A 23,826-nucleotide genomic window follows, 5' to 3' on the forward strand; every position below is an offset into this window, starting at 1 on the left:
ACTATGACATACAACTACCTATTGGGGCTTTGGGGAGAAAAGGAAAAAGGAAGAAGATTGGCAACAGATGTTAGCTCAGGGCCAATCTTCCTCAAAAAAAAAAAAATCAACCAGGATGCTAGGGTATTCCAGGACAGAATAGACTACAACTATAACTATAACTATAGTAGACCATAACAGATGAATCTAACTGAATTGTACATTTATGACATAAACACACTGAAGAGGATGAGGAAAAAAAGGTGTTGACCTAAGTAACTTTGGAAAAACAGTGTTTTGACTGGAATCTGTAAGGCTAAAGATAAAAGGAACGGCATATTCTACATAAACACTGTACTCTGGTTGATAAATTTTCTCATGGGCTTATGGTTTACAAATTTTTGAAACTGCTATACGTGTATACTGGAGTTGAGCAAATAAGTAATGGATATTGGGAGCCAGGTTTCTCATTGTGGGGAGAGAAGTTACAGATAAGCAAGGAGGAAGTCTAGGATGAACCTGTGGTACTTGGTTAGAGTCAGAGACATCAGTGTGAACTCATGCTTAGCTTGATATATAGATACAGATGGATAGATACAGAAACAACAATAGTTATGTGTGTATACATGAGTTAGCATACACACACATATTACTTAACTCTGTTCACTGAGAGAGCCTAGAAGCAATGGCACCTCAATAGCAGTGAGCACACCTAGCACACAGGTTGGTTTCTAAATACCATTCTCCAATAAAAGGAAGCAGAACTCCTTCCAGAGACAGCTGCTTCTAGGCCTGGGGCAGGGAAATGCAAGATGAGCTGGAGCATCTTGTAGTACCAGAAAGGAAAGAAGTGCTCTAAAACAAAAGGATGGGAGCGTATCAAAAAGACATAAGAACCAACTTGAAAGAGCTCCCAATGGTCAAAGCTGAAAACAATTTGTGCAACAAAATAAATAACATAGTTTTGGATTAAATAAGGTATACAATAAATATACATGAGTGCATACTGATTGTATTAGTTTGCTAGGGCTTCTGTAACAAAATAACATAAATTAGGTGGCTTAAAACAACAGAAATTTATTGTTTCACAGTTCTGGAGGTTAGAAGTCCAAAATCAAAGTGCTAGTTGGGGCATGAGCCTTCTGAGACTGGGTAGAACCCTTTCTTGCCTTTTCCTAGCTTCTGGTGGTGGCCATCAATCCTCACCATTCCTTGGCTTGCAGATGCATCAGTCAAATCTCTGACTCTGTTATCACATGGCCTTCGTCACATTGGCTTCCCTCTGTGAGTGTTTGTCCAAATTTCCTCTTTTTATAAGGACACCAGTCATACTGGATTGGGTCCCACCCTAATGATCTCATCTTAACTTGGTTAAACCTGCAAAGACCCTACTTCCAAAAAAGGTCACATTCTGAAGTACTGGGGATTAGGACTTCAACGTTTCTTCTTTTGAGGGACACAATTCAATCCATAACACTGATATAAAATAAGTGATTGAATAAATAAATAAATGGAGAAGAGGAGAGAAATCTTCCTTCCAGAAGATTTCCAAATAATTTGTGTAGATACTCTGCCCTCCAGAAGTTGGAGCTTAACACCTCTCCCCAACTTGGGCTAGACTTGGTGACTCACTTCCAAAGAATAGAGTACAGGAAGGAAAAATGGTGACTTTTGGGGGGAACACCTGTCAAACACTGCCTTAACCACGTGACCCAGGCTAACCTCACCAGTGATGTCATGTGAGTTATCAAGTGCCCCCTGATATGATGAGATGAGAAGCACTTCACCCCTATGGATTTCTTTCCACACATCCATAACCCCAATCTAATCATGAGAGAAACGTCAGGCAAATCCAGATCATGGGATACTTTGCAGAATAACTGGCCTGTATTCCTCAAGACTGTCAAGGTTATAAAAAAACAAAGAAATCCTGAGAAACTGCCTCAGACCAGGGGAGACTGGGGAGAGATGACAACAAAAGCAGTGTGGTCCTCTGGACTGGATCCCAGAACTGAAAGAGGACATCAGGGCCAGCCAGGTGGAGCAACGGTTAAGTTTGCACATTCTGCTTCGGCGGCCTGGGGTTCGCTGGTTTGGATCCTGGGTGCAGACCTACTCACCGCTCATCAAGCCATGCTGCGGTGGCATCCCATATAGAAGAGCTACAACTCTACAACTATGATACACAACTATGTACTGCGGCTTTGGTGAGAAAAAAGAAAAAAAAAGGAAGATTGGCAATAGATGTTAGCGCAGGGCCAATCTTCGTCAAAAAAAAAAAAGAAAGAGGACATCAATGGAAAAATGATCAAATTCAAATAAAGTCTGGAGTTTAGTTAATAGTAATGTACCCATGTTGGTTTCTTAGTTTTGGCAAATATACTATGGACATGTAAAATATTATCAATGGGAGGAACTGGGTGAAGGGGATCTAGGAACTCTCCATACTATCTTTGCAACTTTGCTGTGAATCTAAAACTATTCCAAAACAAACAGCTTATTTAAAAAATATACATCATAACAGTGGTTTAACCTCAGTTTCTAAACAAACAAACAAACAAAAAATTTGTATGTCGCACGGCCTGAGCTGAGGATATAGAAATAAGTAAGACATGGCCCCCACTTACAAGGAGATCACAGTCTAATAGAGGAAGGCCACGTGAACTACTGATGATAGTGATAATAATAATAGCTTACACTATCTAATACTTTCTGTATGCCAAGAACTGTGCTAAGCATTTTACATTTAATCCTCACTATAAGTTTATAAGGTGAGTGATGTTACTATTCCCATTACTCTTTCCATAGGAAATGACTGAGGCTTCAAAGAGAGAAGCAATCGAGCAGGGATTTGAACCCTGATCTCACTTGAGCCCTCTATGACCTGCCTCATTGTCACCAGCCTCCTGGTCATCCTTGGGAGCGTTGTTGGAGGTCTTTGCTTGGAACCATCTGCTGGGCAAATCCATCTCCAAAAGGCCTCTTCATGAGCTGTGGGTTGTTACTCTCAAGGGCTTTTAAACATGACCACTTGGACTGGGAAAAGGGCCATTCCACAGAGCATCTGTGGTTAAATTCTGAGCCCTTAATAGGTTGCCATGGTCAACATGGCTATCAGAATACTAGGCATTGGAGGCCGGCCTGGTGGCGTAGTGGTTAAGTTCGAGTGCTCCACTTTGGCGGCCCAGGTTTCGTAGGTTCAAGTCCCAGGCATGGACCAACGCATCGCTCGTCAAGCCATGCTGTGGCAGCACCCTGCATACAAAGTAGAGAAAGATGGGCATGGATGTTAGCCCAGGGCCAACCTTCCTCAGCAAAAAGAGGAAGATTGGCAACAGATGTTAGCTCAGGGCCAAACTTCCTCACAAAAAAAAGAATATTAGGCATCAAAATGAAAAATATGGGAAACAAACCAGAAGACATTTCCTAGGATCCTAATGGAACTTCCCACCTGCTGTTATTTCAAACTCAGCACATCTAAAACCATACTTATCATCTCCCCCTATAAACCATTCTTCAGCTGTCCTATTTTTGCCAGTGGTCTCAACACTCTCCCAATCCCCCAGTCATCCTCCATTCTTTTCTCTTTTCTAGTGAAATTACCTATTCCTGTTGGTCTGTCCCTCCTAACGGTTCCTCCACCTGGTCTTAAAGTGTTTTCATTTCTATGGGCATCCTGATGGTTTGGCTTTTCATTTTCCTCACCTGGACCATGGTGATAGTTTCCTGTGGACTGCCTAGTTTTCAGACACCGTCTACTCCATACCCAGACTATTCTTTCTGAAATGAAAATAGAGCATATAATTCCTCTGCTCAGAAACCTTCAATGATCCCTATTAACCCAAGTATCAAGTCCCAATCCTGGGTTTTAAATCCACTGGTTCTATAACGCCTATTATTACCTTACAAGAACTACCCACTCCTTGACCGAATATGCTGTTTGAATTCATATCTCTGAACTTTTACTCATAATCACATTCCTAACCTTCCTCTTCTTCTCTAACTGTGTATCTCTAATTTTTATTATCAAGCTCTGGGTGAAATTGAGTAAGTCTGCTCACCTTGATCCCAAGAAGCTCACAGTCTCTGGGGAAAACAGACAAGCAAATCAACAATGACACTATGTAAGGATAAGAGGGGTCAAGAGCCAAGTGAACACAGAGGAAGAAGAACTTAACTTTGCCTGGAAGAATCAGAGAAGGCTTCACAGAGGAGGTGATGCTTTGGTTGAATCTTGGAGAAGCAGAAGTTTATGAGGGAGGGGACTGAGAGGAAGGCTTCTAGGCAGAGGGAGCAGCACCTATCTTTAATAATCATGTAGCTGTTCATCATGTGTCTCTTCTTCTTCTTCTTTTTTTTTTTGGTGAGGAAGATTGGCCCTGAGCTAACACCTGTTTCCAATCTTCCTCTTTTTGCTTGAGGAAGAGTGGCCCTGAGCTAACATCTGTGCCCATCTTCCTCCACTTTGTATGTGGGATGCCTGCTACAGCATGGCTTGATGACTGGTGTAGGTCTGTGCCCGGGATCTGCACCTGCGAACCCTGGGCTGCCAAAGCTGAGCGCACCGAACTTAACCACTGCGCCACTGGGCCGGCCCCCATGTGTCTCTTCTTAACATCTTTTATAGTTTGTCTTGTATTTCTAGCAGCTTTTCATATACTATGCCTTGTCTGCTTTTAACTGGCTTATGAATGCCTTTAGGAGAGGGGCCACATCCTCTATTTTTCCTCTGTAAAGTGGGGGTTGCAACACCTACTTTACAGAATTGCTATCAGTATTAGGGATAATTCATGAGACATACATGGTAGGAACTCAATGATTTTTTTCTGTAATGAATAAATGAAGTGTCTAACTCAGTTTCCGGCCTACACTAAGGTATTCAGTACTTGTTGAATGAATGATCCTACCCTGGGTCAAAACTGTTGTGTCCACAGCTGGAACTCTGTGCTTTGGAAGGCCTCATTGGACTGGAACGCCTCAATGTTTCAGTGGGGTGGGGATAACAGCCTCTGAGAGCCAAGCAAACAGATGAGGAATCTCCAATCTGAAGAGGAGGCAGAGATATTCAGATTCAACTCTGGTTCACGGAATGTTTATTTTTTGCATAATTCTCACAATGTTCCATTACCATCTCCACTTTGCAGATAAGAACACATATTCAGAAAGGTTAAATACCTTGCCAGAGGCCACACAGCTAGATGATGGGATCCACTGGATTCCAAGTTCAATGCTCTTTTCACTTCAACACAAAAACTTTCATGATGTAGAAAAACATCGAGAGTTTGGATAAGTTAAATACAGACCTGTTTGCAAAATTCTCTAAATATTCAAACCACATGTAATTTCTAGAGCTAGAAAGAGGTTGTTTTAAGGCAAATAAAAGGAAGGGTTGCCTTATGTTGGGGGTGGGGTGGGAATAAACACAAGAACTGTATTATTATGATAAATAGCACAGACTGAAAAAGGAAAAAAATTAACAAAGAATTAATAAAATCATAGACAAAAGATCCCTGGCAAGTGATGAAAAGACCAGACCTCCTCTTCTCCCTCTGCTTGAGTTATGAGAATACCCCAAGCCTAAGTCTGGGTTCTTGTCAAAGGCAACTGGGGGCTATTTGAGGTTTGGGTTCCTATTCTTTTGAGCAGGCCAGCTGTGCCCTCCATAGCCTGTCTCTGGCAAAGCTGTTGTAGAAAGTATCTTGGGCTGTAACAAAACATTGGTTATAGTGAATATTTCTCTTTTTCCTCCCTAAAAGTTTGGCCTGAGAGTCTAGAATTTAATATTAAACAACCAAAGTAAGTTTAGGGAGACAGCGATTAAATATCATACATCAAAATCAAATATATGCAAAACCAATATACAGAAATCAATTGTATTTCTACATATTAGCAATGAACAATTGGAAATTGAAATTAAAAATAACATTTACAATTGTATCAAAAATATGAAATACTTAGGGGATAAATCTGACAAAGGATCTGCACACTAAAAACTACAAACCATTGCTCAGATAAGGAAGACAAATAAATGGAGATATATATCATGTTTGTGGATTGGAAGACTCCATATTGTTAAAATGTCAATTTTCCCAAAATTGATCAATAAATTCAATGTAATCCCAATTAAAATCCCAGAGGGCTTTTTTTTGTAGAAATTGGCAAGCTGATTCTCTCACACGGAAATGTGAAGGACCTGGAATAGCTCAAACAAACTTTAAAAAAGAAGAACAAAATTGGAGGACCTATACTACCAGATTTCAAGACTTCTTATACAGCTACAGTCATCAAAACATTAAGATAGAAAAACAGATCAGTGGAACAGAATAGAGTCCAGAAATAGACCCACGTATATACAGGCTATTAATTTTTTTTTCTTTCTCAAAAATTTTTTTTACTTGCTCAACTAATTTTTGACAAAGATGCAAAGGCATTTCAGCAGAGAAAGGACAGTCTTTTCAACAAATGCTGCTGGAACAATTGGATATCTATATGCAAAAAAATGAACTTTGATCCATACCTCACACCATATACAAAAATTAAAATGAATCACAGATCTCAAGCAAGTTGTTAATGCATAACCTCAATCTAATAACGAGCAAACATCACATAAAATGAAACTGAGAGACATTATACAAAACAACTAGCATATACTTTTCAGGAAAGACTTAATAACTGTCCTAGATTGAGGAGACTAAGGAGACAGTCAATTTAAAAAAATGGGCAAAGGATTTGAACAGACATTTCACCAAAGAAGATATATGGATGACAAATAAGCATGTGAAAAGATGCTCAGTATCATTAGTCATTATGGAGATGCAAAATAAAATCACAATGAAATACCACTACATATCTATTAGGATGGCTACAACTGAAGAGAATGATCACACCAAGTGTTGGAGAGGATGTGGAACAACTGGAACGTTTGGACATTGCTGATAGGAATTTTAAATGATATAACCATTTTGGAAAACAGTTTGGCAGTTTCTCAAAAAGTTAAGTATATATCTACTATGTGATCCCGCCATTCACTCCTAGTTATTTACCCAAGAGAAAATGAAATATATGTCCATACAAAGATTTGTGCATGAACAGTCATAACAGCTTTATCTGTAACAGCCCAAAACTGGAAACAACCAAATGCCGATCAACAGGTGAATGATAAATTGTGTATCCACACAATAGCACACTACTCAGCAATAAAATGGAATGAACTATTGATACATACAACAACATGGGTGAATCTCAAAATAATTATGTTGAATAAAAGAAGCCAGACACTCCCCCCCAAAGAGCATATACCATATGATTCTACTTATATAAAATTCTAGAAAATGCTAACTAAACTAATGACAAAAAGCAGATTAGTGGCTTCCCGGGGATCAGAGGGTGGGAGGGAGAGATTACAAAGGAGCATGAGGAAACTTTTGGGAGTGATTGAATGTTTACTATCTTGATTGTGGCGATATTTTCATGGGTGTACACATAACTTATCAAATTGTACACCTTAAATATGTACGGCTTATTGTATGTCAATTATACCTCAGTAAAGCTGTTTAGTCAACTACATGTAGATATCAAGCACAAATTTTCAGTTAGGTCCTGAGAATGCCAACAGATCGAGGATTCACCAAAAGGGCCAGCCCACACCTGGAACCTGAGATGAGGAAATCTCAAGTGGAATGAGCAGCCATTAATAACACTTTGAAAACACCTTCTTCTGTCATTTCTCTCCTTCTCAGGCCCTAGCCTTCTAGCTAGTTTCTGGAAGGAGCCAGGAGACCGGTGTGGGATGGGCATGACTCTGGGAGCCGCCCAGGCCTGAGCTCTCTGACTGCCTTTGGGAAGAGCTGAGCTGAGGCTGGGGGTGTTTCCACAGCTCAGGAAGAGGAGCTGGAAGAGAAGCAATGAAGCAAACAGAAGGAGCTGGAGACGAGTTGGGGAGAGTAACTATTCAGAACCATGTAATCCAGGGGCTGGAAGGGAGCTAAGAGAACATGGGCTTCAGTAATACTTGTTTGTGGATAAAAGAACAAGACCTTGACCTTTCGGTGACACAACTGGGGCTCTAATCCAGGGGCTCTAATCCAATTTCCCATCTACACCTATTCCCATTATGCCAAATGGCCACTGTTTACCGTATACAAGCTGGTTTTCACTTCATTCAACATTTGTAGAATACCTATTTATGATAAGAATAGGATAAATCCCAGAGTCTGAAGGAGCTCACAGTCTAGCAGAGACAGATTTACAGCCAGAGGTGACTTTAAGGTGACTTTAATAATAAAAGCACTAGTGTAATAAGTGCTATAAATAAGGTGCAAACGACATGGTATGAGAATACAGAAGAGGGGAAAACCTTTCTATTCGGAAAAGAGAAATTCGGTGATGGGAGGAAATCTGGGAAATCCTGCCACGAATGGCAACGAACACTCTTTAGCAGGTGCTCAATAAATGTTAGTATCCTTCCTTCCTTCACGTTATGACCCCAGCCTAACTTTCCTTAAGTCACACCAAACCCCTCTGTTCCTGAACAGCATGACGTTTCCTGCCACTGTGCTTTTTGCATCTGAATTTCTCTCCTCCTGGAATGGCATGTCCTTCCCAGAACGGAAGGTGACATGAAATGGAGAATATAAAGCATATGGTGACAGTTAAGCGCACGAGCTATGGAAGCCAGCCTCATGCTCTTCATCTGCGAAATGGAGATAATAGTAAGATTCATTTCATACGGTGGTTGAGTGGAATAAAAGGACACCCTATAAAGCTTTTAGCATCACGTCTGGCACAGAACGAGCGCTCAGGACATATCCGCAGTGTTTGTCCGTGCGCAGCGACCTTCTCCGCCCGCCTCGCCCAGCGCAGGAGCCGCCCCTTGACCGGCCCGTCAGAGCCCGGGTCGCCCAGCGTCGCGTCCGCGCCGCCACGTCGCCGCCTCCCCTCTCCTCACACCCGGGTTCACCAGCCCCTGCCCCGCACTAGGTAGCCGGTTCCCCAGACCGCGCCCGACCGGCCTGCGTCCTCCGATTGGCTCTTACGGGTGCCTGTCTTCCTAGGCCGCTGAGGATTGGCTGCGGTGGGTGGGGAGGGCGGGCCTCGGGGAGCGTAGGAAGGGCGGGGACCCGGATGTGAGTGGTGGCGGCGGCCGAAGAGCTAGTGTGCGGAGCTGAGAGGCCTATGGATGAGGAGGACGCGGCGGCCCCGGTAGGCGGGGATCGGGGCGGGGTCCCGAGGCCTCGGGTCTCCCCGGAGCCTGAGGCGGGAGGCGGGGGTCCTGGGCGGAGGCTGGGGTCAGGGGCGGGGCCTTGCGCTCTGGTCGCTGGGCTTCCTCCCTGGGGACCCTCCTGGGCCCAAGCGGGGCCTGGGAGCCTGGGCGCGGTCACACTGACCGGCCGGGCCTCGTGGCCCCCGCGTCTCGTGTGAGTGACCAGGCCGTGCCCGGGGTGGGGGCGGGGCCGGTGTGGCCGCCACTCGCTGGTGCCAAGGCTGTGGGGCTCCGGGCGAGCAGATGGCCCTAGGTCTGGGGCGCCGGGTTCTCCCTGGGGTCGAGGACTGGCCGAGTGCCCGGGAGGGCTGCCCGCAGGTGCCTACCCTCTGGGCCACGTGGTGGCGTGGAGCTACTGCCGAAGGGGGTAATATGCGCTTTGGGATTGAATTCAGCCCCACCAAGGCTTCCTAAGCACCTACTGTGTGCAAGTCACTGTCAGGCTTTGGTGGAACCCCTGTCCCGGGGTTTGGGGGATGGGAAGAGAAGGGTCCCTCCCCTTGTTCTCACTTTTGGCACCCAGGAAAAATTTATTCATTCATTCATGTGTTAGCACTGTTGGTGGTTTAAATACCGGGGTCATCCTACTCCTGTCCCTCTTCTCTGCTGCCATCTTAGTGGGTGCCATCTCTCATGGGAACTGCTGCAACAACCCCCTCATTCATTGTTGGCCACTTCTGCTCTTGCTCCTCTTATGATCAGTTCTCCAACCAACAGCTGGAGTGATCTTTAAGATCTGATAAACCTTAAAATCTTAGCATTTTCCTGCTTAAAACCCTCCAGAGGTTTCCTAGCACACTTGGAATAAAATCCAAGCTCCTTAACAAGGTCTGTAGGGCCTTGATCCAGCCCCTGCCTTCCTCCCGCCTCTTCTTCTACATTCTCCCTCACATTCCCTAAACACCAGCCACCCTGGCCTTTCTACTTCTCTACCATGCTAGCTCCCTTCCACCCCAGGACCTGTGTCCTGGCTGTCCCCTCTGCCTGGAATGCTCTTTCTTGGGCTTGTCACATGCCTGGCTCCTTCTCATCTCAACTCAAAGGGCACCTCCTCAGAGAGGCCTTCTCTGTCCACTCTATCCAAAGTGTTCTTTAGATAGAGTTCACCAGTTATTCTTTGTCACACCACTCTGCTTTCTCCTCCACTGTCTAACGTTGTCATATCTGTTTACTGTCTGTCATGCCTCCCCCACTAGAATGGAAGCACTGCGAGAACAGGAATTCCATCCATCTTGTTCACAGCTGTATCCCTACACCTAGAATAGTGCACACAGTAGCAGCTCAGCAAATGTTTGCTGAATGAAAGGATGAGGATGGGGATTGTTGAGGTCAGTGTGGGCAACCGGCTTCAAGTCCAGTGCCCTGTCTGCATTCTGGGTTGAACAGGCTGAGGGGCTTTGCTCAGGGTCCTGCTTCCCCGTCAATCCCCATCTACCCATGGCAGGTTTGTTCTCATGAACAAGATGGATGACCTCAACCTGCACTACCGGTTTCTGAATTGGCGCCGGCGGATCCGGGAGATTCGAGAGGTCCGGGCTTTCCGATACCAGGAGCGGTTCAAGCACATTCTTGTAGATGGAGACACTTTGAGGTGGGTTTAGGGGAGTGCTTCCACATTTGCCTTTCTGTGCCAGATCTTAGAGATGAAAAAGGGCTTTTTCAGAGGCAGAGGACTATCTCCATGGCCCTGGGAGGGGCTGCCGTTGACCCTGGAGGCTTCTCTGCATGAGCACACACTGCTCCACCCTGCACTCCTTTCTGCCTGGGTCTCTGGGTCACTCTGTCCTGGTCTGCATTGCAAGCAATTATGTCAGAGATAGGAGGCGTGTTCAGGAGTTGCCAAGTGCCTTGTCGAGAGGACTCCAGTGGGTCTGTGGGGTGTCTGGGTCTCCTTCTGCCTGCATCTCAGGGGTTGGGTTTGGTGAAGAGTGGCAGTTTCAAAGGCAGTGGCTTTCCTGTTTTTGGAAGGACAGTTCTGTGGTGCCTCCTGCCCACCACCTTCCAACCCTATGGTTTGTGTGTTTGTGTTTGTGTTCTCTCTTTTCTGGCTTGAACCCCTTCCCTGACTCCTTCTGAGCCTCATTTTCTCACAAAGTTGTCAGTGAAGGGGAAAGGAAGTAGTGCTATTTAGCCTGGAGACAAGAAAGCTGAGGAGTGGAGACTGAATAACTGTCCTCCAGTCTACGAAGGGCTTTGGTACAGAGGATAGAGACCAGCCGTTCTCCAGCTCCGCTGAGGACAGAGCCAGAGGAAAAGGGCCGAAGCTGCAGCATGAGGGATTGAGGTTAGACAGGGTTATGAGACCCCAATAGGCAACTAAGGGAGGCTCTGCATTCTTTTCCCCCTGGAAATGAAGAAGCCAGGCTTGCGTTGGTCTGGTGTGGGTTGGACCCTGGCTGGAGGCAGTGGGAGGGGTGGGTGACCTCAAGTCTCTTGTTATGGTGTCTGTGCAGATGTCCTGAAGTGTGGCCTGATGGATTCTCCTCTGCAGGGTGGGGGTTGGGGATGCTGAGGCCCTCCTCCCGACTCCTAGGCTAGGCTGCTAACGGAACTCCCCCCTCATTCCTCCTTCAGTTACCATGGAAACTCTGGTGAAGTTGGCTGCTACGTGGCTTCTCGACCCCTGACCAAGGACAGCAATTATTTTGAGGTGATCAAGGCAGTGGGTGGGCAGAGCAGGGGGTGAGATCTTTAAGCCCCAAGGAGCTCTTTTACTAGATTCTTCATCTGGTCTTTTTAATTTTCCATCAGGGCTGTCCTGTTGGCTGGGAAAAGGGCACAGGATAGCATGGTGCCTAATCTGAGAGACAGGTGCCCTGGGGTCCTGTCACCCTGTCGCTTCTGCTCTCCTGCCCCTCACCTAGGTGGACTTTGACCCATGTCCTTTCCCACCCCTAACCCAAGCCCAGCATGTACTCCCTCTCCTATCTTTTTCTGTAGCTTGGAAACTGTTTTCTAAGTAATCATGGTAAAGTAGGCCCCACTCTCTCCAGGTCTCCCTCTGAGTGCCCTGACTTTTTCTCTGATTCCCATGTCTTTTGTCTCTTTGAGCCTCAGCCCCCTTTGAGTTCTGACTCCCCTTCTCTGCAGCCCCAGCAATTCATTTCCCATTCCTGCTAACCATGCCCTGCTCTCCCCCTCCAGGTATCTATTGTGGACAGTGGGGTCCGGGGCACCATTGCTGTGGGGCTGGTCCCTCAGTACTACAGCTTGGATCACCAGCCTGGCTGGCTGCCCGACTCCGTGGCCTACCACGCTGATGATGGCAAGTGAGTTGCCTCCTGTGGACCTTGACCCCTTTCCTGTGGATTCGGGAATCTCAGACATAAAGGACTATCAGGGCGACTCTTGCCATTCCTTCACCTATCTTGGGGTATTTTCATAGACTTTTCTGGTCAGGACAGGAAGGTGGCCTGATGGCTACCCTTGGAGGCTTGCAGACTTAGAGGGGAGGGTAGAGCACACATGGGGACATAGGTAGATGCCATCGCAGAATGACTGGGAACAGTGAGACAAGGCCTCAGCTGTTTTCACTGGGAAGAAGTTGGGAGGCCAGGCTCAGGTCCTGTGTCTGTGCTGCTGTGTCCACAGGCTGTACAATGGCCGAGCCAAGGGCCGCCAGTTTGGGTCAAAGTGCAACTCCGGGGACCGGATTGGCTGTGGCATTGAGCCTGTGTCCTTTGATGTGCAGACTGCCCAGATCTTCTTCACCAAAAATGGGAAGCGGGTGAGTGGGAAATCCTGGGTGGGACATAAGTGGCTTGAAGCTGTCCAAGGATTTGTGGGAGTGATAAGAAAAAGTCTGCTGGCTGGGGCTTGCCCAGGGACCCACAGGCTCAGTTTCCATCTCCTTCAGTCCAGCCTCCGATTCTCCTGAAGTCTCCTGCGTGTAGGAGAAGATGCCGCCCCTGCCCAGGGAAGGCTAGGACATCACCCAGATGATACACGTAGAGGGGCAAGTTAGTGCAGTGGAGGATGAGCAGAAATTGTGGGGGACAGAATCAGGTGATTTGGGGGAAGGTTTTGAGCAGGAAAAAAGAGGGGGAGATTATGTCTTGGCTGCATAAGCTGGAGGTTGTCCTCTTTGGGTTTTTGACTTGAATGCTTTTGAGGATTTGTCCTTTCTGTGTTTTATTTTCTTGGTTTCACTTCTCCTTTCCTTCCCTCTCCAGAGAGAGATTCATAGTGGTGAAGAGATGGGAAAGGAGCAAATAGAAGAGAGAGACCCCAGCTCTCTTTCTTCCCCTACCCAGCTCCATCCCCACCCTGGGAAAATTGCCTTCTCAGACCTTGGGGGAGAGGCCTTACCCCTTAGCATCTGTGCCTCAGCACTTTCCTACTCGGGACACACTCACATGTACCAGAAGTATTTGGCAGCAAGTCAAGAGACTTGTGTTTGCCCTCTAGCTCTGTGGATACCTTGCTCGGCAAGGAGGACTTAGCAACTTTTAAAATTTTTCTGTACCTCTGTTTTTCTGTCAGTGTGTGTGATAATTATGCGTTGCGTCATCTCGAAAGTCCCCTTGTGAGAATTAGATGAGCTGTGGAAAGGTGAGCCACGCAGCAGCTCCCTCCTTCCCTCCTTCCGCTGCAGGTGGGCTCCACCATCATGCCCATGTCCCCAGACGGGCTGTTCCCCGCAGTGGGCATGCACTCCCTCGGTGAGGAGGTGCGGCTGCACCTCAATGCGGAGCTGGGCCGCGAGGACGACAGTGTCATGATGGTGGACAGTTACGAGGATGAGTGGGGCCGGCTGCACGATGTCCGAGTCTGCGGAACTGTAAGTAAGGGGCAGTGGGTGGGAGGGGGTGGGCAGAACACCTGTGGGGCCACATAAGTGTGTCTTGATTGCTTAAAATGGGGAGTGAGGATGTCTTTTGCAGAGTTTTGGGCAGTGGGAATCTTGGTAGGGTAGCCTGCGGCCCTGACATGACTCCTTGCGTCCAGATCTGTGTCCTTCTCAGCGCTGAGTCTCCTTCTTCCCTTGCCCTTCATCTGAGAGCTCAGGTTACTGGCTTTACCTTTGGAACAAGTAGTAGTTCTCCTCGGCCTTCTTTGGTGCCTTCAGCCCCTGGAGCCCTCTGCTGCCCTGCACACCTGCCTTGAGAGCGTGAGGCTGATTTGGAGGCTGGAGGCTTGGATCTCCCTTTTGGGGGAAAGCTGGCCTAAGCTTTCCATCCACTGTGCTGTGGGGCAGGTGTGGTCACAAGTCCCACTCATGTGGAAGAAGGTTCTTTGAGATCTTTTTTGAGTAAATGTCAATGTCTTCTGTCTTCCCTCTATGTTTTATAGGGGATGTGGATAGAGGCAGATGAAGATTCAGTGAGAATCCTTGACCTGCCAAAGCTTGATTTTTTATACCTCTTCTCGTCATACCTGCTTTAGTTTCTCCCTGGATTTGATTTTATTTACTCATTTATTTATTTATTCATTCATTTATTTAGTGAGTGAGTGAGTGAGTGAGGAAGATCAGCCCTGAGCTAACATCCATGCCAATCCTCCTCTTTTTTGCTGAGGAAGATTGGCCCTGGGCTAACATCTGTGCCCATCTTCCTCCACTTTATATGGGACGCCACCACAGCATGGCCTGAGAAGTGGTGCGTCGGTGCATGCCCGGGATCCAAACTGGGGCTGCCAGCAGCAGAGCGCGCACGCTTAACCACTACGCCACGTGGCCAGCCTCCCTGGATTTTAAACTTTCTTGGGAAGTGTGCGGACCTTGAGAGAGCGAGGTCCTTCATGTTCCCCCCTGTGCCTCCTGCTGGGCTGGGAGTGAATGGATGCTGAGTCAGGGGTCTGGCCCTGGCCTCTAGTGGGCTGCTCCGGCCTCCCACTTCGAATTGTCCCTCTTCTGCCCTCTTGCTCCTGGCTCAACCTTTTTCTCCACCCGCTGGCCTTCTCACCCCGACCCAGGCTGTTTTCAACTTAGCCTTTGATAGCAAAACAGAAGCAGTGGGGGGGTGGGAGTGGATTATGAGCAAGGCTCCCCCCGTTCTGGAGTTCAAGGTGCGTCAAACTCAAGGAAAAGGGCAGAAAGTGTGCCCTCCTGCTGCTTCTGACGCTCTGCACCCGCTTCTGGCCCTGGGGGCCAAAGACTGCGGTGGCCACGAGCCAGGAGGCCTCAGATGCCTACTCCTTGACCCTCATCTCTTTCCTTTCCTTTCCCCTTCCACCATCATTTGGACAACATTTACAGAGTTGAACTTGGGGCTGAGCCAGGGCAGTGCTCCAGCTCTCATCCCTGACCTCTTCTTGAGAGTTTTTTCCTGGCATCCTTTCCCTGCCTGGACCTGTCCCCACTCTGCTCCCAGCTCCTCCCAGGCAATCTTTTCTAATTGATGCAGAATCCTGTAGACATTTATAAATAGCCTTCCTTCCTCTCTGCCCTCCCCCCAGTGCCCTCAGGCCACACGTTTAAGAATTTTTTTCTTTGTTAGACATAAGCTGTTGAGTTTGGCTCTTGTCTCAGACCCTCGCCCCAGCTTGGGACAGCGGGCAGGGTGGGCATGCTACTCCTTGAGCAGTTGCTTCTCTGGGCAGACTTGGGCACGAGCCTCTTGAGGGACATATGCCTCTTCTTGTCTTCTCAACCACCTCATTTTTCAAATGAGGGTGACTTACCCAGTCTCTTCCATCCCCTTGGCCCCTCATCCTCGCTTGTCTCTTGGCCTCCTCCCTCTTGTCTCTTCTGACTGTATTTCTGGTCCAGCGATCAGAGTCATTTGGGAGGAGCCTGGGAGAGGTCATTTGGGCCGTACCTGTGCCTCCTCTTTCTAAAGCTGTATAGCACAGCTGTTTCTCCTCCTTGCCCTTCCTGGTTTTTACGTCCCCCTCTGTGGGGAACTGTGCCCTGGGCCGCAGACCAGCCAAGCTGCTGGTGAAGCCTGTTTCTCCTGCCCTGGATGATGTACCCAGTAGAGCGCCCTGTGGAACCACAAAGGTTTGGGAGAGGCTCTGATGCCATCCAGGCCAGGAGTTCTCAGGGCAGAGACTGTTGGCATTTTAGGTGAGACAGTTCCTTAACGTGCAGGCCCGTTAGCTTCCCTGGTTCCCAGACATAGGATGCTAGGAGCCCCCTCTCCTAATCATTGTGACGGCGCACACATTCTCAAATATCCTCTTGTGCTATTGATGAGAACCAGTCCCAGAGAAAAGTAAAGAGACTTGTTCAAATGTCAGACAGCGAGTGAGTAGCAGACTAAGCCCAGATGGTCATCCACTGATCCCCCGCACTGCCTTCCTGCTGTCTGATAAGTGCTGGACCTTCTCCGCAGCCTGCTCTCCTGTAACCACTCATCTTCTCTCCTCCTGCCCCCCTCATAAGATGATTCTGGAGTTCCTCGGCTTAAATCCCCGCTTCCCCTGGGATTCTCCTGTCTGGTTTCTTTAGCAAAGGCCCTTCTAGGTGAGTTTACTTGGCTGCCTTGGAATTCTTGTACTCTTAGCCCTTTCTCTCAGTTTTGGAGTTTCAATTATCCTCTCCTCTCCCTTCTCACTGGTTCTTCCCATAAAGAAGAGTGAATTCAATTGCTGACTCTTTTTTTTTTCCCTTCAACATTTCATTATGAAAAATTTCAGACATACAGAAAGTTGAAAAAATAGTACAGTGAACACCTATATATGCCCACTACCTAGATTCAACAGTTGTTAATATTTAGTTATGTTTGTTTGATCTGAGTATCTATATATAGTCAGATCTGGCTCTTTCTTGAGTGGAATTCTTCCCCTGCTTCCTGTGGCCTCAGTTTCCCCTCATAAAGAATCTCCCCTCCCCAGAGCTCTGAGGGTGTTGAAGAGTTGTTTGCTCAGGGATGGTGGTGTTGCCCCTGGCCTTATCCCTGCCCCCAGGCCTTGCAAAGTGAGGTAATGTGTAGGAGGTGGGGGGCAGGAGGTAAAGCTGGGGGATTAGACTCATTCTGTCTTTGTTTCCTGTTCATAGCTCCTCTGACAACTCCTTAGTGACTGGGCAACAGCTGTGGTACACAAAGGGGGGTGAATGAGGCCCTACCCTCCCAGGGGTCCTCCCCAGACCCAACCCAGAGGGAGACTGTGTTGGGGCCTGAGCTGGCCGGTGGGGAGCATGTTCTTGGTTCTTGTTTCAGCTACTTCTAGGCCCTTAGGGCACTGAGCCCTCCCTTGCTCCTGTCAAGAAGGATTAGGGTCTCTGCTGGTAAGAGGAGGAGGGCGGATACCAGCAGGAGAGGAGGCTGAGAAGGCCCTACCCCGAAGAGGGCGGGGGTGGGGTGCAGGAGGCACTCTGTACTGCAGCCTCCCCTCTCTGGTGTCCAGTCCACCTGTTTGGCCTCTCAACGCTTGGGTTGTGTTGGGGGCGAGGTGCGGAAGCAGGGCCATTTGAGAGCCCCAAGGAAAGAGTTCCCCCTACCCTTTCCAGAGATGGAGAGGAACATTCCTATTGACCGGGCATGTTTGAGAAGAAACACTGGGAGGAGGAGCGTTGGTCAGTTGGGGTAGACTAATCTGGGGAGTGGTCATCTGTCCTAGGGAGGCGATGACAGTTCTGGGAGCCTAAGGGGCCATTCTAGCTGGAGGTAAGGTCTGAGAGGAAAGATCATTGCCTTTTTTGTGATTGGCAGTTCCAGTCTGTTGTAGCTTTGGGGTGACTGTTAATGTTTAGGGAGCACTAGTATGTTGGCCTGTCCCAGTTTAACCCCGTTTCCTGGTTTAGGGAAAGGCAGAAGTGTGTACTGATCACCCACGGGGTGTCAAGCTCCCGTAGTCTTCTCGCCCATGTTTGGAGATGCAGGTAATAGTAGCCTTATTTAATGATGGAGAAACTGAGGCTTAAAGAAGTGAAGGTCACTTGCTCAAAGTTAGAGGCAAGTCAGTAATAGGAGTTAGGACTTGAACCCAGGTCCGTTTGATTTTCTTTCAAACTAAGAGGCATGTGAGGCACAGATTGAGGGATCAGCATCAAGATTCTAGCAACTCAGGCTCTAGGGCCTAAACCTCCCATCTCCTCGAGGCTCCTGACAGCCCTGATCTAAGGAGGGAGGAGTGTGCTCAGCGAGGATCTGTCAGGGAGGCAGACTTCCCCCAGCCCGCCCCTCTCAGTGCTCTCAGAAGGCTCTGGAGGGCTTGGGAGGACTCTGCCCAGGAGTAGGAGCATGGATCAGAGAGGATCAGACGAATCGGGGCGGCTTACAACCTGAGGGCTGGTGGCTCCTCTCTTGAAGAGGGCAAATTATGTAGGACCTGGTCTTTCAGGGTGTCAGCAGGCTGGTCTGCGGGTTAGGGGGGTGTTTTGAGTCCCGGGTAGTGTGTTCTTCCTGGCCTTTTAGCGTAAGGAAGCATCCCCACCCTACCCACAGACAAAACTCCGGCGGCGGCTGCCCTCCGCGGGCCGAGGCTCAGGGAATGGTTGGGCGGGTTTTTCCCAAGGATCAGGATCTGGATCCGCTGTCTCTTGGCTCTGGAAGTGGAGAACACTGTGTTTCCTACGCCGAGGCCAGTTGGATGGAGTGGGTCAAGGGCAGCTGTGGGGTCCCCCACCCAGTTCGGCAATGCTGGGTGGAGAGGGTGGGCTGGGGGCTGCTCAGACTGGGTGGAGTGTGAGCTAGTTAATGTGCATCAAGCCCCACCCTCCCGGCTCATGGGGAGAGATGCTGAGGAGGAGCCCAGGCTGAGCAGAGAACTCACGGAGGACCAAAGACAGAGTTCAAACAGTGTGGGCCTGAATTAGCACCCAGTAAATCAGACCTGCAGGGGACCCCTTTCTGGTGAGAAAGAAGGTGCTGTAATAGAGAAGACTCGGGCTAGGAGTGTCAGTAAATAAAGAGCCAGTGTAACCCGAAAGCTGTCAGGTCCTGGCTGTAGGAATTAGAGAAGAAAGCCTGGGTGTGGATTTCAGTGGTTTCCCATACATCTCTGCCTTTTCCCTGTGTGTCCTCCATCCCCCGCCGACTCCAGTTCTCTTTGGAGAGAAGGAGAGGCTGGACTTGAGGTGGCAGGGCTTTGGGGATCCAGGGCTGAGAAGGGGACCAGGTCCCTCCATTTGCTCTCTGAAGAGGGTGGTGAGGATGCAGGACCTGCCTCTGCTGAAGACACACAGAGGCTTCCACAATGGTGCAGGTGAGCCTAATTCCTTTCCTGTTCAGGCAGGAGTTCTTGGGGGGGGTGAGAGGCCAGCGTCCCAGGGCTTGCCAGGAATAAGTGGAGGAGGTCCCCAGGGCGCGTGTTTTCTTCAGGGCTGGAGGGGTGGGAGAGTAGGAGAAAGTCTTGAGGGACAGTTTGGCTAATTAAAAAGGGATTAAGGAATCTCAGGTGATGCTGAGGGAGAAAGAGGGGATGGGGTTGAGTCATAGCCCCACTATTGCCATGACAACTGATAAATAAATCCTCCCAGATTGGGGGTTGCCGCCCCATCATGCCCAGGCAGGACCATTGTGGGACTGAAGATCCCCAAGAGCCCATCAGTCATCCTCCCCTCCTCCCCCCTCCACACCCCTGCTCCAGCTTGAGAGAGCCACGAGGGGCTGGGAACAGGAAAGCCTGCCTTCCTAGCTTTGTTCTGCTTGCTCCTCTCCCTCATATTCAATGAAGGAGTGGAGCTGGTTGTTCTGGGTTCCCTGGCTCCCCTCGGCACCTCCCTGACCCAGCTATGAAGAGCTCTGTTCAAAGCCAAGTGAAACAAAAACCTTGAGAAATTATATCAGGCCCATCCCAGGCAGAACGGGCCTCTGAGCTCATCTCCCCTCCCTGCAGCCTCTGGAATTGGCACCTACTCTCTACAGCCTCCCCATCCCCAGTCCCCGAAGGCCCCTGAGAAAGTCCTCAGGTTTCCTCTCAGCCTAGTCTTCACTTCTCCTTTTCTCTGTGTTCAGGGCCCCTGGGGTGGACTTTTCCCCACAGGGTGACTCAGAGAAGTGGTGACGTAGCTTGGAGACCCCTGGTGTGGTTCCGGGCGCTCAGCTATCTGGATTGCTGTGCTGCTCTCCCCGTCTCCCCGAAAGCAAGGCGAGGGTCTTTGGCTCAGTAGGCAGGTGGGCACAGCACCCCACCCCATCTCTGTCCTCCCATGCTTGCCTAGAACGTTGAGGCTCATGCTGTGCCTCTGGGGTCCTTCCCCTTTCAGCCAGCGGTTTTTGTCTGACCCGGGAAACTGGTCCCCGACTCCTTTGGACCAGGTTTCCAAGGCGGGTGTCAGCCTGCCCGCACTCCTGACTCTTCTCCCCCAGCTGCTGGAGTACTTGGGCAAGGGCAAGAGCATCGTGGACGTGGGGCTGGCCCAGGCCCGGCACCCGCTGAGCACCCGTAGCCACTACTTCGAGGTGGAGATTGTGGACCCTGGAGAGAAATGCTACATCGCCTTGGGGCTGGCCCGGAAGGTGGGCATGAGCGCTGGCTTTTTACCTGCTCAGCTCTGGGGCTGTTGGGATGGGGCCGGGAGCTCTTGGGGAGATCAGGGGTCCAGGCTGCAGAGGGTGGTCTTAACCTGAGATAACACGGTTGTATGTGTCTGCTCTGTAAGGGTTCAGACCCCATGTGACCTAGGACCTGAAAGAGTGTCACGGCTACACCACACACACCGAGGCCTGGATGTGGGGTGGGGGCAGCCTGCAGCCCTGGCCGTGAAAGCCAAGTCCCCTTCTCACCGTCCCTGCCTCCCCTGCAACCTCAAGTTCCTGAAGGGTGTGAGAGGCTGTGGGGGTGGTGAGCAGCGGTCTGGGTTGTAGCCTATTCCTGAAGATTGAAGGTTCAGATGCCACTCTCTCCCGTCCTCTTTTCCATGCGTGGTACCATAGATTTTCTCTTTCTACTTTGTGCAGGACTATCCCAAGAACAGGCACCCTGGCTGGAGCAGGGGGTCTGTGGCTTATCATGCAGGTGAGTAGGGGGCTGCCCTGGGGAAGCCAGGATTGTGGGGCATGTGGAGACACAGGGACATCATTTCCTGACCCCTCACAGATGGCCTCTCCTCCAGCATCTGGCTGGAGAGACTTGCCCTGCTGCCGTCTCATCTCCCCTTCCCAAGCCGCTAGCGCTTTCTCCTCATCTGTGTTTTTCCTCCCAGCCTTAAAAGCCGGGGGAGCAGAACAGGGGCGGGGGATCTGGGCCGAACTGGACATTCCAGGCCTCTGAGCTGGCTCCCTCTGCGCCCTTCCTGCAGATTCTGTATTTTCTTTTTTTGGTCAGCTTGATTTCCTTTAGGGCTTTCTTTAGAAAAGGAGGAGCCAGGAGTTCCTGGTCCCTCCCACCCCTCCCCACCTCAGCCCCTCTCCTCTCGCTGACCAGCTCCCTGGGGGAGCTCCCGCGGAGCCCCTTGAGTGGCCAGACTTTGTGGCTCTTTTTTTATCTGGTGCCTTCTTCCCTTCTGTCTTCTGTCTCTCCATCTTTGTTTCACCTTGTCCCCTCCCTCCCGCAGGGCCAGAGACGGAGGTAGGGAAGCTCAGCTCCAAGCAGGGGCCCTCTGGGGGTGTAGTGTCAGCCCCTCCTTCAAGTGCGTGTCCTCTCTCCTCCCTCCAACAGATGACGGGAAGATCTTCCATGGCAGTGGCGTGGGGGACCCCTTTGGGCCACGCTGTTACAAAGGGGACATTATGGGCTGTGGAATCATGTTCCCCCGGGACTACATTCTGGACAGTGAGGGTAAGTGGGGTGGCAGTGGCTCGTCAGGCTGGTCCGGCAGAGGGTGGGGCAGTACCACAAGAGCTCAGGTTTCTTGGCCTCCTAGGTGACAGTGATGACAGTTGTGACACAGTGATCCTGTCCCCAACTGCTCGGGCCATCCGGAATGTCCGGAATGTCATGTACCTGCACCAGGAGGGGGAAGAGGAAGAGGAGGAAGAGGAGGAGGAGGAAGATGGAGAAGAGATAGAGCCAGAGCACGAGGGCAAGAAGGTGGTGGTGAGTTGGGGGAGTTTGGGGTTGGCCTAGGGTTCCTGGGCCTGGGCAAGGCTGGCCCTAGTGGGGAGTGGAAAGTGGAGCCAGGGGAGGGCACGGGGAAGGCCTGCACTGCCATGGGTGCCCTCCCGTTGTGAGGCAACCAGTGCACTGAGCTGGGGAGACTGGTAGGGAGGCTGGTTTCCAGCCTCGGACGCCCTCTTGTGGTCTCTTTCCGCATCACCCTAAGTCTCTTCTCTGGAGGGATGCTGGGAGTTGAGGGTAAGTGGGGTACAGACCTGTGTAGCTCCAGCATCCTCAGAGGAGAGGCCAGAGCTGCCTGTCCCAGTCTTTTCCCCACTTCCACCCCCAGGTTTTCTTCACTCGGAATGGCAAGATCATCGGGAAGAAGGATGCTGTTGTACCCTCTGGGGGCTTCTTCCCCACCATTGGAATGCTGAGCTGTGGGGAGAAAGTCAAAGTGGATCTGCATCCCTTGAGTGGCTAGAGGCTTCTGCCCTAGACCTGCCCCTTCTCCCTCTCCTCACCCTTTGCAGGACCAGGTACCCAGTGCCTGAGTTTCCCGAGGATTTGCTTACCCAGCGGGTCCCATGAGGTGCATAGTCACTCTGCCCCTGCCACACCAGGCCCCTGCCAAGCTCCTCGGTGCCCACATTTCTGACCTGGTGCCGCCCCTGTCATCAGGCCCTGGGACCCAGTCCATGGCTGGACAGGAACAGGCCCAAAGAAGGGTGTTGCTGTACCAATGGGTCCCCCTTGCTTTGGCCAGTGGGCTCCCACATCCCCTTTCCCCAGGGGCCCGCGTGAGTGGAGTGGAGTGAGCACCGTCTCAGCTGCTATTTGGGCACGAGGCTCTGCAGAGGGGGGAGTAGAGACGCCCCTCTACCATTTACCACAGTATTTCTCCTTGCATTCTGCTCTTTTTTGTTCCCTGTCCTCATCGTGTGAACCAGTTGCTGCTGTTATCTCCCCTGGCTGGGCTAGGGGGGTTCTCTTGGGCCCTCTGTTTCGTTTCACTGACTACCGTCCCAAGAAGACTCCTCCAGGGTCTCCGTTCTTTCCCGAGAGCCAGCTTTCCCCCTCACTGCCTGCTCAGGCCCCCCAGTCCCACAGAGTCGAAGTCTCCAGCTCCCGCAGCTGCGCACAGAGATGGGCGCCCGTGACAGGTCTAGTGGAGTGAGAGGGGCTGCGAGGTGGGGGCCTGGGGCCCTGGCTCCTCTCCAGCCCCACCTCTGCTCACCCGTGGCACCCGTCCCTTGGTCCCTGGGATGCAGGCTGAGACTGTGGAGCATGTCTCTCCGGCCGTGGGGACAGCAAGACCTCGAGCCCTGGCCGAGTGTACCCAGGGGAAGGCTTGGCCCCTCACCCCCTGCCCCCCACCCCCCCAGCTTGCTGCCTGTTGTGCTTCAGTGTTGGATTCTAGCACTTACCTGTATCTTCCCCCCGAGCCCTCCTATCTCCCACCGCTTGACCCCTGGCCTCTCCCCATACAGTGACTTCTCCTGAGAGGAGGAGGGAGCAGGAGCTGTTGGCTTTGGTTTGCACAGACTGGGTAGGGCTTTGGGGAAAGGGGGTGAGCTGTTGTGCTGCTGGGGCCTCCCCTATGGCCCTCCCTTCAGGCCCTGCACTATGATGTAAGAAATGTATGTACAGACCAGAGATGTTTATACAGCCAATAAAGATGGAGTTTCCGTATTTATTAGTACAGTCGGGACAGGGGAATC

General features: G+C 50.2%; 1 protein-coding gene across 2 annotated transcripts; it reads left to right on the forward strand.

Annotated features, from left to right (window-relative positions):
• Positions 1-9,091: 9,091 nt before the first annotated feature.
• SPRYD3 (SPRY domain containing 3) lies at positions 9,092-23,797 on the forward strand. 2 transcript variants are annotated; one of them, XM_087442348.1, is made up of 11 exons: positions 9,092-9,180; positions 10,686-10,832; positions 11,816-11,891; positions 12,386-12,510; positions 12,833-12,968; positions 13,836-14,021; positions 20,386-20,586; positions 21,028-21,085; positions 21,728-21,847; positions 21,933-22,105; positions 22,455-23,797. In XM_087442348.1, exons 1-11 carry the CDS (start codon positions 9,158-9,160, stop codon positions 22,587-22,589), a joined length of 1,380 nt encoding a protein of 459 aa, XP_087298474.1. In that variant the 5' UTR covers positions 9,092-9,157; the 3' UTR covers positions 22,590-23,797. The 2 variants fall into 2 exon arrangements, with proteins under 2 accessions (XP_087298474.1, XP_004429151.1); XM_004429094.3 differs by having other exon boundaries at positions 9,143-9,180; positions 20,437-20,586.
• The last annotated feature ends 29 nt before the right edge of the window (positions 23,798-23,826 follow it).

The sequence above is a fragment of the Ceratotherium simum genome, chromosome 17, assembly GCF_057802395.1.
Source record: "Ceratotherium simum simum isolate JZ-2026a chromosome 17, ASM5780239v1, whole genome shotgun sequence".
Taxonomy (NCBI): domain Eukaryota; kingdom Metazoa; phylum Chordata; class Mammalia; order Perissodactyla; family Rhinocerotidae; genus Ceratotherium; species Ceratotherium simum.

Coding starts and splice junctions, on each gene's coding strand:
- SPRYD3 (XM_087442348.1), top strand. CDS start 9,158: ATGAGGAGGACGCGGCGGCCCCG. Junction 11,892..12,385: donor AGGACAGCAATTATTTTGAG/GTGATCAAGGCA, acceptor CTCCCCCTCCAG/GTATCTATTGTGGACAGTGG. Junction 21,086..21,727: donor GTCTGTGGCTTATCATGCAG/GTGAGTAGGGGG, acceptor TCCCTCCAACAG/ATGACGGGAAGATCTTCCAT.